At 40.6% G+C, this 18,659-nt stretch overlaps 1 protein-coding gene across 1 annotated transcript in view; it reads left to right on the top strand.

Moving 5' to 3' along the window:
* Positions 1-18,659, top strand: part of nup210 (nucleoporin 210) — an 87,197-nt gene that overhangs the window by 27,696 nt on the left and 40,842 nt on the right. Inside the window, exons 16-27 of the mRNA XM_077217748.1 lie at positions 735-908; positions 2,612-2,804; positions 3,521-3,627; positions 8,973-9,077; positions 9,172-9,273; positions 11,135-11,263; positions 11,374-11,501; positions 11,580-11,715; positions 12,253-12,315; positions 13,241-13,420; positions 13,905-13,985; positions 14,063-14,194. Coding sequence (XP_077073863.1) covers positions 735-908; positions 2,612-2,804; positions 3,521-3,627; positions 8,973-9,077; positions 9,172-9,273; positions 11,135-11,263; positions 11,374-11,501; positions 11,580-11,715; positions 12,253-12,315; positions 13,241-13,420; positions 13,905-13,985; positions 14,063-14,194 — 1,530 coding nt within the window. The remainder of the gene's footprint in view (positions 1-734; positions 909-2,611; positions 2,805-3,520; positions 3,628-8,972; positions 9,078-9,171; positions 9,274-11,134; positions 11,264-11,373; positions 11,502-11,579; positions 11,716-12,252; positions 12,316-13,240; positions 13,421-13,904; positions 13,986-14,062; positions 14,195-18,659) is intronic.

Genomic DNA, 18,659 nt, shown 5'->3' with positions numbered 1-18,659 from the left:
TATTTTACATTTAGACACCTACGTGTATGGCACATTGAAGGGACTGAGACAACTGAGAAAAGCATGGGCCATTTTTATATTTTACTCAAAATAATAAACTATTAGATTACGTACATTGTTTTGTCCTCATGATAAGAGTTTTGATTTCTAAAAACAAACAAACTCAATAGTAATTTATACGTTTTTTTTTCTTTCCTTGCCATCTCTAAATAATTTTCCAAATTCTTACATCGTTTATTATGAAATGCTCTTTATATGCTGATTAATAATGCTAAATGTATGAAAAAAATGCCACATCAACTAGTCAAATCTTGTTTAGTTAAATGGTCAGAGATAAAAATAATTGTAATAGCTGCATTCTTGTTTTCTGCTGTGTTTTAGTGAAAGCATCTATTTTGCTGCTCACCGTGTTTCTGCGTCGTCGGCAGCTCTTAATGTGGCGCTTTACGTTTTAGAGAAGCAATGTGCACGGAGCGGAAAGGGCTTGAATGAAGCACATTTAGCTCTAGATAAAATATTATAGATATAGCTCTGAAAGATCAATACCATGAACAACCCCGAGTGCTCGTTGTTTTGACACGCTGCTCACTTAAATCTGTAGAAACGATAAAATGGCACAATTATGTCCCACGATCCAGATGGACCAGTCCGCCATTTGATTAACACTGCTCTAGACTATCCACTAGCAATGTGGATTGATAGTTTGAAATGCTCAAATAAGTGTGTCTTCGCAGATCTTAGCAGTGACTGTTGGAAACCAGCCCACCATGACGAACCCCTTCCCTGCTGTGGAACCAGCGGTGGTGAAATTTGTGTGTGCTCCTCCCTCACGCCTCACACTGACCCCCATTTACACAAGCCCACAGCTGGACGTGTCCTGCCCTCTGCTGCAGCAGAACAAACAAGTGGTGAGCACACACACACACTCAGTGTCTGTGGTTTAAAGGGGGACTATCAAGTGTCCTTATCAAGTGTGTATGTGAAGTTTTAGCTAAAAATACCCCACAGATATTTTTTAAAGCATGTGAAAATTGTGAAAATTTGTTTAGGGTTAAAAAAAAAACTAAAAAAATGTCTTGCCTTTTATGTTCAAATCGGAGTCGGACAAAGATGGAGAGACTCAAGAAGAAGTGACAACATGTAGAGCAACAGGATGTTTTATGAATTGTTAGTTGATGAATTTATGTAGCTGATGTGGAGTTAACTATCTTCATTGATTAGCATTTTCTGTCATGATAATCTATAAATCGCGTTGCCGGGGGCGGGGTTTATATAAATATTGGGGTTGGTGATGTCACTAACGCGGGAGGAATGTGGTGTAGTCCAGACCAGCCGTTTGTTGTAGTCCTTTAAGGGTCATTCCACCGGTGGAGACGTGAATATGTATTGAAAGTGGGTCATATATGTAGTAGAATAGTATCATAAATTTCTAATTTGGGACCTTCTTCGCCGATAAAAGGCAGAAAATTACTTTTTAGTGCTTGTGGATTGTAGACATCAATCCCCATAGTGCATTGCAATGCTCAGCTCCGCAGACCACTCCCACTACAGTAGCTAGTTTAACTGCAAGATATTTGTGCAATGAACCTGCCACGTTAGCGTATTAACAAAATGAAAATAAACCTACTTTACAGAAAGATGACCATTTGACCCTGTAGGCTTTGGCTGACGTTGCCAGTTGAACTTAGGTATTCTAAAGTAGGTCTCCAGGACGCCGCTATCCATATGGGGTGCGAAACTCGGGTGAGCAACAACACACACGTCCGTGTCATCCTCCGATTCCGTAGCACCGCTGGAATTCTCGGCAGCAGACAGACTCTTGTTCTGTGTCCATTGGTGCACAGTGAGAGCACAGGCACCACCAATCTGCCCCAGCTCGAGCCATTGCGGGCTCCTCGTCCGCGGCAGGCAGATCGTCTGCATCGGGTGTGGTGACCGCAGCTTCAGCCGCCTCCTGTTCCTCCATAGCCCTCAGCTGCTCGTCGCTATACTGTGGCTCATAAAGGCAGCCACGAACATCCGTTTCTATCATAACTTCGTCAAAATCCAGATCATCCATCATGCATCCGACTGCGTATTCAGTACCTTCATCCATATTTTCAAAAAGTTTCTCCCGGTGAAATCAAACACACTGGCACTGATCTGATAGGTCTGTTAGCGCATTAGGTCCAACCCCCTATGGGCGGGTTTGAAAGGCTGGGAACTAGTGCTTGTAGTCTTCACAGAAATCCCCCCCCTTTTACACTTCCTCCTACAATGACGTAAAATGACGATTTTTGCGTCATTGTAGGAGGAAGTGAAAAAGGTAAATAGAGGATTTCTCTCGTATCAGGGGAAAATGAAAGAGTGTTGCACGACCATTCAATAGTATGACTGGATTTCTAACAATGGAAATCTTAATGCAAATGGGTGGAGTGACCCTTTAAAAAACGATTTCTGTAAAAGCAAATATCTCCCTATGCTTTGAACTTTGAGCGTTGCGACTTTGCAGATGTTGTTTATGCTCAAACAGCAACATTACACACTAACTAAAGATAGAAAAGTGAAATCATAATCAACCAATCCCTTTCACATGACAGGAAGTTCAGTAGCATTTGTGCTTTTTCTGCAGGTGCCCGTTTCAAACTATCACAACCCAGAGCTGGACGTGTCTGCGTTCGACCAGCAGGGCCGGAGGTTTGATAACTTCAGCTCTTTGAGTATGATCTGGGAGTCCTCCCGAGTTTCCCTGGCCAGCATTGAACCCAGCATGCCCATGAAACTACACGTGCACGAGGACAACAGCAAGCAGAAAAAACTTCACGGTACCTTATAATGAATACTGAGATCTTTGATAATTATGAAGAACACAAATGTATTAGGGACGGATGGTATGGCAAAAATCCTAACACAGAGTAATTTTATATTGCATATATCACAATAAATCAATTTAAACATTAAAACATGAGCATAAGATTACAGCTGAAACAAATAGTTGATAATATTAACAAAAAATTGCCAGAAAACCCAAAATGTCAAGTCACCTTTATTTATATAGCGCTTTTTACAATACAGAGTGTTTCAAAGCAGCTTTACAGAGACAACCGGAAAATAATGCAACAAAGTTTGTTTCTAGAAGAAAATAGCGTCACAGTCCAGTGTAAGTTCAGTGATGGTTCATTTTTGTTGTAAAACAAAGCTCAGTTCAGTTCTCATATAACGGTGTCAATGCAGGCAGATCAATAATATTGTTGAATATTAAGTGTCCCCAACTAATCAAGACAAAAGGCAATGGTGACATGATAGTAGTACAGGTATCAAAGTATGAGAATAAGCATAATTACTTACATAAAGTATAAATTTTTACATGCCTATAAAGCACATAACCATTATAAAAACAGTGGTACTGAATTCTATTTTTCTGCATATTTAATCAACTGGTTCACACACTTCTACTGTCACATAATCATATACCGTCATGCCGCTCAGCCCTGATATTTTGTGATGCATATATGTAGTGTGCATGTGGTGTGCTCCGCAGGTCATCAGACGGTGCTCGTGCATCATGAGTCGGGTGTGGCGGCGATCACTGTGAGCGCGGTCGGCTATCAGACGCCTCACCTGGAGCTCGCCGCGGTTCCCAGCGGAGTGAGTTCCTCTTCTGTCATGTGAAACCTCAACGAAATACACAATAAATCGACTTCATTTACTTCAGATCAAAACATGGTCAGGAATAGAAACAAGATTGCAGTCGATATGCACGTTTATTCTTTTATCATCTTTTTTTTACGCAAAGCCTTCGAGGCCAGTTCACACACAGGCCGTTTTTTGTGGAATGACTCGTTTTTAAAAAGTTTAACTTCTTTTTACTTGAGCGCCAGGTTTTTAAAATGCCGTGTCATGGCGTGGACGTGAACACATCCGTATGGCTAATGTAATGAGAAAAGCTAACAAATTTAATGAATTTATCTAATTATGAATGTCAGGTTCAGGGCACTAAGCGCCCATCATCATCTCTTGTATTACTTCAAAAAGCAGCTTGGACAGCAGAGTTCAATATAAAAATAATACACACGATGCTTGCTTATTAATGTGTTTATTCTTGTTGGCAAGTTTTTTTTTTAAAATTAGGATAACTATTGTTAACCAAATTAATATTTATTGTATTAATATTACAAGGGTTAAATTGCAAAGCTGGCACGGAGGTGTATAATTACAATGTAAAGTTACTGTGGCTGTCTTGGTTTTATTGTTTTTTTTTAAGCATAAAAGTAGGATAGAAGTTGGCTGTTAGAGCTGTGTGGCGGCAGAGGACGTGTGTTCAGTGGATGTCTGGTTCAGAGAGGGCCTGATCCTCCACTTCTGGCTGTCAGAGCAGTGTGGCGGCAGAGGACGTGTGTTCAGTGGATGTCTGGTTCAGAGAGGGCCTGATCCTCCACTTCTGGCTGTCAGAGCCGTGTGGCGGCAGAGGACGTGTGTTCAGTGGATGTCTGGTTCAGAGAGGGCCTGATCCTCCACTTCTGGCTGTCAGGGCCGTGTGGCGGCAGAGGACGTGTGTTCAGTGGATGTCTGGTTCAGAGAGGGCCTGATCCTCCACTTCTGGCTGTCAGAGCCGTGTGGCGGCAGAGGACGTGTGTTCAGTGGATGTCTGGTTCAGAGAGGGCCTGATACTCCACTTCTGGCTGTCAGAGCCGTGTGGCGGCAGAGGACGTGTGTTTAGTAAATGTCTGGTTCAGAGAGGGCCTGATCCTCCACTTCTGGCTGTCAGAGCTGTGTGGCGGCAGAGGACGTGTTTTCAGTGGATGTCTGGTTCAGAGAGGGCCTGATACTCCACTTCTGGCTGTCAGAGCTGTGTGGCGGCAGAGGACGAGTGTTCAGTGGATATCTGGTTCAGAGAGGGTCTGATACTCCACTTCTGGCTGTCAGAGCTGTGTGGCGGCAGAGGACGAGTGTTCAGTGGATGTCTGGTTCAGAGAGGGCCTGATACTCCACTTCTGGCTGTCAGAGCAGTGTGGCGGCAGAGGACGAGGGTTCAGAGAGGGTCTGATCCTCCACTTCTGGCTGTCAGAACTGTGTGGCGGCAGAGGACGTGTGTTCAGTGGATGTCTGGTTCAGAGAGGGCCTGATACTCCACTTCTGGCTGTCAGAGCAGTGTGGCGGCAGAGGACGAGTGTTCAGTGGATGTCTGGTTCAGAGAGGGCCTGATACTCCACTTCTGGCTTTCAGAGCAGTGTGGCGGCAGAGGACGAGTGTTCAGTGGATGTCTGGTTCAGAGAGGGTCTGATCCTCCACTTCTGGCTGTCAGAGCTGTGTGGCAGCAGAGGACGTGTGTTCAGTGGATGTCTGGTTCAGAGAGGGCCTGATACTCCACTTCTGGCTGTCAGAGCAGTGTGGCGGTAGAGGACGAGTGTTCAGTGGATGTCTGGTTCAGAGAGGGTCTGATCCTCCACTTCTGGCTGTCAGAGCCGTGTGGCGGCAGAGGACGAGTGTTCAGTGGATGTCTGGTTCAGAGAGGGCCTGATCCTCCACTTCTGGCTGTCAGAGCTGTGTGGCGGCAGAGGACGAGTGTTCAGTGGATGTCTGGTTCAGAGAGGGTCTTATACTCCACTTCTGGCTGTCAGAGCAGTGTGGCGGCAGAGGACGTGTGTTCAGTGGATGTCTGGTTCAGAGAGGGCCTCATCCTCCACTTCTGGCTGTCAGAGCCGTGTGGCGGCAGAGGACGTGTGTTCAGTGGATGTCTGGTTCAGAGAGGGCCTCATCCTCCACTTCTGGCTGTCAGAGCTGTGTGGCGGCAGAGGACGTGTGTTCAGTGGATGTCTGGTTCAGAGAGGGCCTGATCCTCCACTTCTGGCTGTCAGAGCCGTGTGGCGGCAGAGGACGTGTGTTCAGTGGATGTCTGGTTCAGAGAGGGCCTGATACTCCACTTCTGGCTGTCAGAGCTGTGTGGCGGCAGAGGACGAGTGTTCAGTGGATGTCTGGTTCAGAGAGGGTCTTATACTCCACTTCTGGCTGTCAGAGCAGTGTGGCGGCAGAGGACGAGGGTTCAGAGAGGGTCTGATCCTCCACTTCTGGCTGTCAGAGCTGTGTGGCGGCAGAGGACGTGTGTTCAGTGGATGTCTGGTTCAGAGAGGGCCTGATACTCCACTTCTGGCTGTCAGAGCAGTGTGGCGGCAGAGGACGAGGGTTCAGAGAGGGTCTGATCCTCCACTTCTGGCTGTCAGAGCTGTGTGGCGGCAGAGGACGTGTGTTCAGTGGATGTCTGGTTCAGAGAGGGCCTGATACTCCACTTCTGGCTGTCAGAGCAGTGTGGCGGCAGAGGACGAGTGTTCAGTGGATGTCTGTTTCAGAGAGGGCCTGATACTCCACTTCTGGCTGTCAGAGCAGTGTGGCGGCAGAGGACGAGTGTTCAGTGGATGTCTGGTTCAGAGAGGGTCTGATCCTCCACTTCTGGCTGTCAGAGCTGTGTGGCGGCAGAGGACGTGTGTTCAGTGGATGTCTGGTTCAGAGAGGGCCTGATACTCCACTTCTGCCTGTCAGAGCAGTGTGGCGGCAGAGGACGTGTGTTCAGTGGATGTCTGGTTCAGAGAGGGCCTGATACTCCACTTCTGGCTGTCAGAGCAGTGTGGCGGCAGAGGACGAGTGTTCAGTGGATGTCTGGTTCAGAGAGGGCCTGATACTCCACTTCTGGCTGTCAGAGCAGTGTGGCGGCAGAGGACGAGTGTTCAGTGGATGTCTGGTTCAGAGAGGGCCTGATCCTCCACTTCTGGCTGTCAGAGCCGTGTGGCGGCAGAGGACGAGTGTTCGGTGGATGTCTGGTTCAGAGAGGGTCTGATCCTCCACTTCTGGCTGTCAGAGCAGTGTGGCGGCAGAGGACGAGTGTTCAGTGGATGTCTGGTTCAGAGAGGGTCTGATCCTCCACTTCTGGCTGTCAGAGCTGTGTGGCGGCAGAGGACGAGTGTTCGGTGGATGTCTGGTTCAGAGAGGGTCTGATCCTCCACTTCTGGCTGTCAGAGCCGTGTGGCGGCAGAGGACGAGTGTTCAGTGGATGTCTGGTTCAGAGAGGGCCTGATACTCCACTTCTGCCTGTCAGAGCTGTTTGGCGGCAGAGGACGAGTGTTCAGTGGATGTCTGGTTCAGAGAGGGCCTGATACTCCACTTCTGATGTCAGAGCAGTGTGGCGGCAGAGGACGAGTGTTCGGTGGATGTCTGGTTCAGAGAGGGTCTGATCCTCCACTTCTGGCTGTCAGAGCCGTGTGGGCAGGCAGAGGACGAGTGTTCAGTGGATATCTGGTTCAGAGAGGGCCTGATCCTCCACTTCTGGAGATCATGAGCCGCCTCGTTTCCTCAGCAGGAAATGACCAACTCTCTAACCACACACATCACCACAGTTACCGTTGCCAACAACAGAGCTAACAGCACAGGAAGCTGAAACCGCACATGCTAGCTCTGTGCTAACGCCTAGCCAGCAGTTTACAGCGACTGGTAGGGTTGGCAGAGGTCTACCAATTTGGTATCAGACGATGTCTACAGTGAAACATCGTGATGGACGATGATATCGGAAGGGGGGGGGGATCTAGTTGTCCCCTAGATTCTCTAGGGGAAACTAGAGAATCTTGTTCTTATTTTCCACTAGATATTTTCCTCTATATCTCATTAGCAATTTAGATTTTGGCACACTCTGCAGCAGCTGAGCACTGAGGAGCGAATGTACAGTGGCGTGACAACACTGCCAGATTCAAACTGTGCTTTTGTGCTATGGCTGGCGCTGAGCCAAAGACAGACACGATCAGTGCTTGTCATAGGCTATATCACAACTGTTCAGTGTTTTTAACCACATAATGTTTATTTTAGGTTTCAGACATTTAAATACATATAATTTATTGCAAAACAATACATTTATAGTTTGTAAAATACACAATCGTGTCTATGGAAGCAGCAATAACAAACCATTCAAATTATTTGCCGACGGTTTTTATTCATATCAGACACACCCTGGGGGGGGGGGGGTCGCGATGCCGGCTAAACATCGAGATATCTGTCAGCCATCATCGTCCATCGGCCCAACCCTAGCGACTGGCAGACGCTTGCTAACTGAAGAGGAGCTTCAGGTTCATTTCAAAGGCTCTTCTTGACCAATAGTCACAAATATAGAGTTAATTCTATTCCTATCCTGATTCTCCTAGCATGTTGCTAAGATAACGATAAGGAAATTTGATGGTCGACAAATATATCACACAGACGATATATCAGCTAATGTTTGGTCTTGGCAAGTTTATTGTTTGGGCAATTAAATGTTGTGAGCTGGACTTTTTATTTTGACAGTATTGAGAGCCAAGACACCAGTTCTGTCTTTATTAGTTTCCCATCTTTGTTTAACAGATTTGTCTATTCATAGATTTTTTATATATACCGTTGCCGTTCCGAAAATCAGCATTTATATAATTTCAAGAAGTCTTTAAATACCTGTTACACATGTAATTCCACAAACCTCCCAAACTTTGGGAAATCCAGCTGAAGAGCTCATAGTAACCCGTTTACAAACGCACGTTCTCTGTCCGTGTGAATGATTGAAGCTGTGTGAATTAGATGTGCACAGGAGAGACCGGCCGGCACTGCACACGTGTTTCTTGATTTTTAAAAATGCCATAAGATTACAGATTAAAGTAGTTGCTATCTAAAGTATAAATCCGAAATCAAACCTATCAGATTGATACATTTTCAAATAAATATTTTGTAGTAAATATTAAGTAAAATAAATCTAAATATAATTGCAATGCTTATTTTATTTACTATTCCCTCGGTGTTAAAAATCAAGCTTTTAATGTTGTTTATATGTCTGTGTGGTGTTTTTGAGATGCTTTAATTGGCATCAGCCAGCAAAAAAATCCATATCTGTGGACTACTGCCTTTTAACTCATACATATTGGATCGTTTTGAATGTTAGTTTAAATTGGAGCTCTGATTCATGTGTTTTGTTTACATGTGTGTGTTAGTTTGATCCTCTGAGCCCCGTCTCGGCCACGCTTGACCTTCTGTTAGTAGAGGACGTGAGGGTGACCCCTGACACCATCACCATATACAACCATCCCGATGTGGCGGTAAGATATCTCTCTCAGACACACACACACACACACACGCTCTGCTGTGCCTGAAAGAGCTTGTCCAGTGTGCCTGACACACACTTCTCTGCAGGCGGATCTGACTCTTCAGCAGGGCTCCGGTTATTTCTACATCAATGCGAGCGTCGGTGGAATCGCAGAGGTCACGTTTCAGGAGTCCCAGGGAATTGCTCAGGTAAAGGACTGTTCCTATTTCAGTAGAAGATGAGCTCTGTCAGGGGGTATTGGGGGTATTTTGTATTGCAAAAAAACGATTTCAACTAAACATTAGGGTTGGGTATCGTTTGAATTCTAGCGATTCTGGTTCTGCTTATAGATTCCCAGTTTCGATTCCAATATGGTAAAAAATATTGAAGTCAAACATTTAGATATCAAACATATTTATTGTGTCTTTTTGCAAAATATTCTGTTGCAGCTGAATACCATGAACAAAAATCAGCAGCCTAAAGAACAACTAACTAATTTACTAGACTAACTAATATAAATTTCAAACATTGTTATAGTATACTGTCAGTAATACAATAAGAACAAATAAGCAAATTAGCAATAGCAGAATCCAGGATCCAATATACTGTTACACAGCTAATTTTTGTCTTAAGTGAATGTAAACTGTTTTCAAGGGTTTTTTTTCACATGTGTGTGTTTTTCATCATTTTGTATTTGTCCGTCCAAATTGATGCACTATATTACAAATCCCCCTACAAAAAGAGGAGTTAATTTTTGATCCCATGGGTTTAAGTTATCATTGACCTGTAACTGTTCTATTCCCATTAAACAAGTGTATTCTTATAAGTGTTATTGACAGTCTATTAACCAGGAGAGCTTATACTGCACATCTCTGCTCTAGACGACAGCAAAGGTTACTTATTCAGTAGACTCAGGCCTGGTTTCACAGACAGGGCTTAGATTAAGCAAGGATTAGGCCTTGGACATATTTATAAAAACTACTAAAATGCTCTAATTGAACTTAGATAAAAACATTACTGGTGTTCATCTTGAGATAAAACAGTGGCACCGATATATTTTAAGATAGTAATTGTAAAGATAGTAGTTGCTTTCAGTTAAAACAGCTCAAACTGGGTTCTAGCCTGCTGTGGGAATGTTTCAGATTACATTTCAGCTTGTGAGTTTTGTGAAAACCACAGTTAAAATTGTGGAAGTGTATAAAATAGCAGACTGCAAACATCGCAGATGTTAAGATTGATCTGTATCGTTTTTAAGGCGAGACTGATTGAAGGGAAGTGTTCGTTTATATGATTGGATTTTCCTTTATGTAAACAATCGCTTTCTGGTATCCCTCACTTGTGAAAAATAAGTGTGTTTTATTGTACAGTGTAGTGTACTTCAAACCTTCAAAGAATATTTTTTAAAAAGTGTACTTGCAGGAAATATAAAGTTAAATAAAAGCAACCGCTTAAGTGCACTTAAAGAGAGTTCACTTTCATGTTTGTTTCTTAACACACTAAAGTCCACTTTGCAATGTCAAATTAAAACTTTTACCTTAAAGTACATTTTAATTCATTATTAATCTTTTGTTGTATTTTGAAGAAGAACACTTATTTTGATGTTGACTAACGCACATGTTAAGTACTTGATTATATTTGTAACTATATTGTGTTGTTTTTCGATATTACATTTAAAGTTAATGTATTCGAAATGCACTAAATTGCAACTAAATTGTAAAATTGAATACCAAAAATGTTAAGTTAAGTTTGTAATTAAGTTTATTCTTTAAAAATATTTTTATAAGTGCTACTGAAAGTATGCTAAAGTGTGGTATGATGTGAAACTTACTGGGATTTACATGGTCATAACAGAAGATATAACTTTACACAGACAATATTAATGTGTTTCTGTTACACTTTTTTAACTTTTGTAAATTGAGGAATGAGTTAAAATTTTCTCTGGAACATTAAAGTATTTCACAAACTCTGTTAGTGAGCTGACTGCACAATATAAATTGGTAATGACTTGTTTCTTCTGCACACTGTAAAATCAATGTAGTTTTGAATTAATCTCATGTCATTGTGACTCAGGTTGTCCCAGCTCAAGCGGGGGTCTTGCAGGTGATGGTTCATGACCTTTGTTTGACCTTTCCTTCCCCCGCTACGGCTACAGTTCACATCTCTGATATTCTGGAGGTTTATGTGCGTGTGGTCGACAAGGTTGGTGACATCCACTCAAAAAAAACTTGAATGTGTTCAATGCACTTTATGATCTTTTATGAAGTGGTTTTGAAATTAAAATTAAAATTCAGATTACACACTCATTTTAGGTTGAGATCGGCAAGTCAGTGAAAGCATACGTTCGGGTTTTGGATGCCAACAAGAAGCCTTTCCTGTCCAAGTATTTCTCTGTGATGAACCTGAAGCTGAGGGCAGCGTCGTCCATCATATCTCTGCAGTGAGTAACCGACCCCAGATCTGCTTTACTGCATGTGCTGGCGTCTGTGAAAGCTAATACACTGCTGTTGTTTGTCAGAACTCTGCCCGATTCGTCAGAAGAAGATACGGCCACATTTCTGGTCAAAGGTCTGGTGATCGGACAAACCAGTGTGTCTGCTTTCGTCATTGACAAAAACGGCAGGAAAATCACCTCTGCACCCCAACAAATTGAAGTAAGCTTCTTCTGTGCCGTCATTTACAGCTTTTTGAAAGGATTGTTTGAAACTTTTTTTCGTAGGTATACTACAGGGCTGTTGAATGCTTTATTCTGATTGGTTACTGAAGGTGTGCCATTATTTTCCAGTAAACACACAGCTATTGTTGTTCCAGGCAGGTCGCATTACAACATTAGTTGACTGCATTACAGTTTTTCGCTAAATTATTTCCTTTATTTATAAATGTCTTGACAGCCTACAACAGCAAATGAACCAAGATCGACAAAGATACTCACTAGGATAAAAATGAAAAACTATATATCCAAGTTTTACCCCACAAAATCACATTTCAATAAAAAATAGTAAGTAATATAAAAATAACACGATTAAATGATATGGATGATAAATGGTAAACATTATTGAATAATTGAATATAAATGATTGACTTGAAGCTACACAGGTTACTTCTGAAAACTCAAATTGGATCCTCAGATCCTTCATGGTGGCAACAATTCCTGAAGATTTCTTTCTTGCATGTGTTTTTATGGTGTGTAGGTCTTTCCCCCCTTCAGACTGCTGCCCAGGAAAGTCACTCTAATAGTTGGAGCAATGATGCAGGTACGTAATCATTTTTATTTATTCCAGTACATTTTAGTTACTTTCGTCTTATCTAATGCACTCAGATCTGATGTGTAAATGAGCTGTTGAACACATGTTGCACTCCAGAAGTAGCTGCGTTTACATGCACACCTTTTTTTAATTTTTTTATTCAGAATTAAATCATTCTTGTTGATGAAACTGTTTACATGAATGCAAAGTAATCAGATTTATGATTGAATAATTTTCTTCAAATCTGAATTAATCTTTTGATTTGCATGCACAATACATGTGCTAGCCATTGGGTCTTACACAATGTTTTCACAAACAAATCATTATTCATGATTCATAACTATAGTACTAAAATTTATTCTAAATGTACAAAAATATTTAAGGCAAATTACTAACCTCAAGCGTGCAGTCACTCATTCAGAATATACTGCAAATTCATTAAGAACAAATTGTGAATACCCATGTGTTCTCATTTAATTTTCCATGAGAAGTTCTCCTGTGCGTGTTAAAATGAACCGTCCACACAATAATTAGTGAATGAGACTGTCTTGTGCTGGATGACTGGACGATGGTCGAAAAGAATAACAAAAATCTTTTTCTTCAGTGTTCAGCGCATTATCAGTCTTAAAGCAACATTGATGACATGATTTGCGATCTTTGTCAGTGGTCCTCCAACCATTTTTTGAATCTCTTAATGTTATAGAGCTACATCTGTGCATGAAACGTCATGACACCATTACTGCATCAGTGTTGAACATGGACAGAACATCCATGTTTCAGAAAGTAAAAGAAATACACAACTACTTTTCAGCTTTTCCATACGCTTTGAGGTGTTTCTTTTAACACTTGCTTTCATGTGCCGCCTCAAACCGCACACATGGCATGTTTATGATCGGTCTTCTGATGTCAGGATGAATTGCATGTTCATTTATAGATCACATCAGAGGGAGGCCCGCAGCCCCAGTCCAACATCCTCTTCTCTCTCTCCCGTGAGCACATCGCCTCTGTCAACAGCCTGGGACACGTGCAGGGCCTGTCGGTGGGCAACATGAGCGTGACCGGCGTGGTTCAGGCAGTCGACACCGAAACCGGCAAACTAGTTGTGGTGTCAAAGGTGATGCTTCTCTGCAAACACATGTGGAGCCTGTTGAAACCATATTGGTCTGTGTGGTGAATGAGTTAAAGGGATAGTTCACCCAATATTTAAAACTGTCATCAGTTGTTCTTCCTCATGTCGTTCCACACCCAAAAGCTTTTCTTTCTGCTCCAAAACACCAATGAAGATTTATTGTAATCTGGAATTTTCTGTCCCTCCATGACAGTCTCTTAACGACGGTTCAAAACCTTCATAAAGAGATTGTAAAATAAATCCAAAAGAAATGAGCAGTTTAACCCAAATATTCTGAAGGGACCCGATCGCTTTATATGATGAACAGAGTTTTGGGTGAACAGACTTTCAAAGGAGGGAAAGAAATCTCTCAGATTTCCTAAAAAATATCTTCATTTGTGTTTCGAAGAGGAACGACATGAGAGTGAGTGCTTTATGACAGAATGATCAGTTTTGTGTGAACTAACCCTTTAGATATTGTTATTGACAGGATCAAGTGGACATTGAGGTGGTGCAGCTGAAGGCCATAAGAATCCGAGCTCCCATCACCAGGATGAAGACGGGGACATTGGTAAACACACATCATGATTTGCGCAGTGTTTGTCTACCGAGTGTTTAGTCTCGTTACACAGCTTTGCTGTCTTGTAGATGCCGGTGTATGTGATGGGCCTGAGCAGCAGTCAGACGCCCTTCTCTTTCGGGAACGCTCTTCCTGGTCTCACCTTCCACTGGTCTGTGACGAAGAGAGACGTTCTGGACGTGCACACACGCCACGCAGAGGTCAGAGCAAAACACTTTCTCGGATGCACACTACTTGTTTTCACTGTTCGTGTGTTGATTTAACTTCACAGTAAGAGCTGGTATCTCAATATTCTTTTCAAGTATTGACGATGTGTGATATCAATATTTTTGCATTTGCTCTCGATACGTTTAAAAAAGTGAAAGGAAAAAGACATGAACAACTGTTGTTACAATGTACATAAAAATTGTTTACTGCAAAACACTAGTTAAAAAAGGATTAGTCTAGACCTTTAAAAAAAAATAACACTGTACCAATATAAAAAATATACAAAGACACCTTAAAATAAAGTGTAACTGTTACACTGTAATTATAGAAAGCCAAGGAAACTTTGTTTAGGTACAAAATTAATAATCTAGACCGTTTTTTAAAATAAATGAATAAAAAATTTTCACTGTACCACTTGTACTTTATTTTAAGGTGTCTTTGTTACACTAATTATATAGTACTGAGTAATGTTAAGTAACTTAATGTACTAACTATATGGTTAGTGTTTGTTTTAGGGTTAATTGCATGTAATTATGCATAATTTTATTTTATTTATGCATAAAGTTATTAATATAATAACTACATGTTAGGGCTGTAATCTCCCAGTCGACTAGTCAATTCTTTGGTCGATAAGTTCTGGCTCGACCAAAAATCTGATTGGTCGATTTTTTTTGGTGTGTTAAGGCGAGACACTACAGGTGAATAGGGTAACTTTTTTAACTAGCAGATAACACCATGAAACTTTGCCAGTTGATCACCTACATTAAGATGAGAAAAAAATGTATTACAAGTTTTCTGTAATTTAATGTTTAAATATGCAAATGAGGCATAATCTAATTAAATATACGCTAATTTGCATATATTTTAAAAAACGAAATCTGAGTATTGGATAAAGCCAGGTTCAAAATTATTTTTTCATTGTGTTCACATATTAGATGGGGAAAAAATTACAGAGGGATATATGGATATCTACTTTTGTTATCCTGTAAATCAGAATATACTGTCAATTGCATTAAAAAAATGATTTTCGCCATGTTTTTTGGAATAAAATGTTATATAAATCAGGCTAGGAATAATATATTTACAAATCCCTCTGTAAATGTCTCCATAATATAACTAGGTACAAGACTGGAAAGTTTGGTGTATATAGGTGCTACTGAAGTGGAGATTTCGGACTTGGAGTATGAGAGAAAGGTCATTTTGAGAAAACGGGCTTTAAAGATTTAGCATCAGCCAATGAGATTGCGTATTTAGAGTAAAATCCCCCCTTTTACTTTCACGATTGGTTGCTGATAAAAAGGAAATGACCATATTTGGATCCGGCAGTATTGTACTAGAGAGAGAGAGCTTTCTAACGGTGTGTGTAATGACAGGGTGCAGATCGCGATCGCGGAGCAGAGGGATGATTTATAACGAAAACTTTTGATGAATTTATGAGAAATCTACAGACGCGAACCGACAAAGTGTAGTAAAATAAAGACCTAAATGTGTATTTCGGACATTTTTCACCCCAAGTCTGAAAGAAGACTTTGACTCAAAATTGACCAGTGAAAAAAAAACTATGTTTTTGCCTGCCATGTCTCGCCTTAATTTTATCAGGTGGAAAGCACTAATTGCTAATCGGGGGCACCCATTTCACAGGTAACAGTCTGTCTTCAGAACTCCCCCTTGTTTGAATAAAGTACTAGAAGGCCTTGGTCTGGTGGTTTGCGGAATATTTATTTAATTCATGCGCGTTTAATTTACAGTCAGTCCTCCTTTACCATGTCAAAGACATCGGCAGTGTGGCAGCATTTTACAAAACTAGATACCGGGGAAAAAAGTAGAATGCAAAGTTTGCAAGCAACAGTTTGCATATCACAGCTCGACTACAAACATGGCATATCACCTAAAAACGGTAAGCTAACTTGTCTGCGTTAGGTTGACACGTCTGTTTTGAGTAGGCTATTATGAACATATCAGAATTGTCATATTTCAATGTTTTAGTCTAATAATCGTTTTATAACTGCAGGGGCACCCTCCCGCAACGACAGTAGCATCAGACACACCCAGACCACACTGGATGTTAATTCTCCTCTATCATCCAAACGCAAAAATAATATCACGGAAGGAATTGTCGCCTTTTTTATTTAAGTGGACGTGCCTTGTGTGTTTAAGAGTAAAAGTTTAAAGTTAATAGTCTATTGGTGTCTCAGCCGTGAAGCTGAGCTTCAGCCTCGCTCTGTGCGAGGACATGCACAGTGTCTGTCAGTTATTATAACATGACAAAAACAATTGTCTAAATTGTTGCATATTCCTCAACAGTTCTTGTGCTGATATCACTGGTTGACAGTACTATTTTCGGAAATCATAGGCTATGATATTGTGCAGGTGCACGTGATGCAACGCTGTCAGAGCCGACAGACTCGTGTGTCATACTCATTTCAGTGCAAAATAATTAGGTAAAAAAACGATTTAATATACTGCAAGTAGCCTACTAGTTTTTTATGTTTATTTATAATTCAATTAGGCAGACAAGGTTACCAAATACTGCGCAGCTAATTAATCTAACGTTTTTTTTAATCTGCCCCCCGCCCACCCCCCAAAATTTCAGGACTTCAGTCGACCAAGATTTTCTTTGGTTGATTACAGCACTTATACATGTAACACATGTAACAATGACTAAAAATAAAGTGTAACCAAATATAAAATTAAAAAATGTGAAAATCAAACAAAAATTTGTGGTTTTTGCTACATTTATTTAAAGAACAAAACACATGACCTGGTCCAAATGGCAGGTCTGTTTACACTAGGGATGGCTCGATACCACAATTCTGGCTTCGGTACGATACCAGAACCTAATACCTCGGTATCGATACTAAATCGATACCACAGGTAAAAAAAAAAAAAAAAGTCTCAATGTAAGTGACACTTAAAAAACACTGCTTGAAACTCTCCACTACCAAAATGTGCAAAGAAAAGGTATCAAAATGTAAAAAAAAATAATAATAATAATTCAGTCAGGGAACATACTGTAGGTTAAATTTTGATTTTGAAAAAAACCCTGAAATTATACAGTTAATATCTATAATAATAGATTAACATATAATAATAATAATAATAGAATAATGACATGACATGTAAACCATTAGTTGTCATGCATCAACAGAGAATTATCAACATTTATTGCATTTATTCATCTTAGTTTGGTTACTGTTTGGGTTCATATTAGTTTAATGCATTGCATAAAGTAATGTTAACATGCTAAACATTAGTGATCGACCGATGTATCGGTTAACCGATATTTTTCCCGATATTTAAGCATTTTCCCATAATCGGGAATCGGTTTTGTAATATCGCATTTTCGGATAAACGGCGCCATCTTGTGGCCGTTTTGAGAATTCCGCCATTGCAGCCCGCGTCTGAGGAGATCAGTCAATAACAACTCTGTGCATAGGTAAAGTAGCCTATATGTTCTACTTGCTTTGCTTTAATTATTCAACTTTATTTAACATAACAGACATGCATGCAGAAATGAGATTTGAGACATAAATGCCTGATATAGTTTATTTATGCAGCTTGGTTCTAAAAAATTGAGACGAACTCATTGAGCCACGTAGCGTAATCCGTCATGTCCTTCCCCAATAAAGACGTAACTTTACATGAATTAAATAAAACAGACATGAATGAGTGCATGTTGAAAATAAAAGCGCTGAATTTAATTCTCTATCTGTTGTATTTGCTCACCATTAGTCTCGAAAAAAAAGTTCGTTCATATTGCTGAGCACTCACTGGGTTGATGATCAGCAATGCTCGAGCACGGCCACTGAATGAAACTTTTGACAAGATTATCTTGTTTAAACACACTAGATTATATTATCATTTACTACATAGCAATTATTTCGCTAATACACATCTAAATATACCGCTTTGTGGAAATTAATTATTTATTTTCTGCACTCGCGATCGCGGTTGAGTAACGTATAGCCTAATGTTATAGTTATGTGTAAATGCATAGATAAAAACAGCACTTTGTCATAAAGCATTTCATGATCTAGACCGAAAAAAATATTAATAATAATTAATAACATACTAGTTGGAAAATGCAATGATGTGCTGTTTTGTTTGTTACTTTCCTGATGATATAGGCTATTCCAGCTAATATTATGCAGTGAATTAATATTACCCAGTGAATTATTCCTCACTCTTAGTTTAAACCTATTAAACGGCACATAAACCTTCTAAAACTGTTTAAAATGAATTACATTTCTGCAAAGGTGATATGACTCCCCTGTCAATTATTTTTTCCATATGAAAACATTAGACTTTTAACATTTATTTTGCCTATTGTTAACATTGTTGCCGCTGATGCTTATAAATGATATGTATAATTTAGATATAAATTATATAATGTAATAATATAAATGTTTTTATTGTAATTTGATTAGTTTACCATTTATGAAAACAAATAAACATATC

This window comes from Siphateles boraxobius, unplaced genomic scaffold, assembly GCF_051911475.1.
Source record: "Siphateles boraxobius isolate OS27281-9 unplaced genomic scaffold, OSU_SipBor_1 76, whole genome shotgun sequence".
In the NCBI taxonomy this organism is placed as follows: domain Eukaryota; kingdom Metazoa; phylum Chordata; class Actinopteri; order Cypriniformes; family Leuciscidae; genus Siphateles; species Siphateles boraxobius.
The sequence above is the reverse complement of the archived record's forward strand: the minus strand, read 5'-3'. Positions and strand labels throughout refer to the sequence as shown.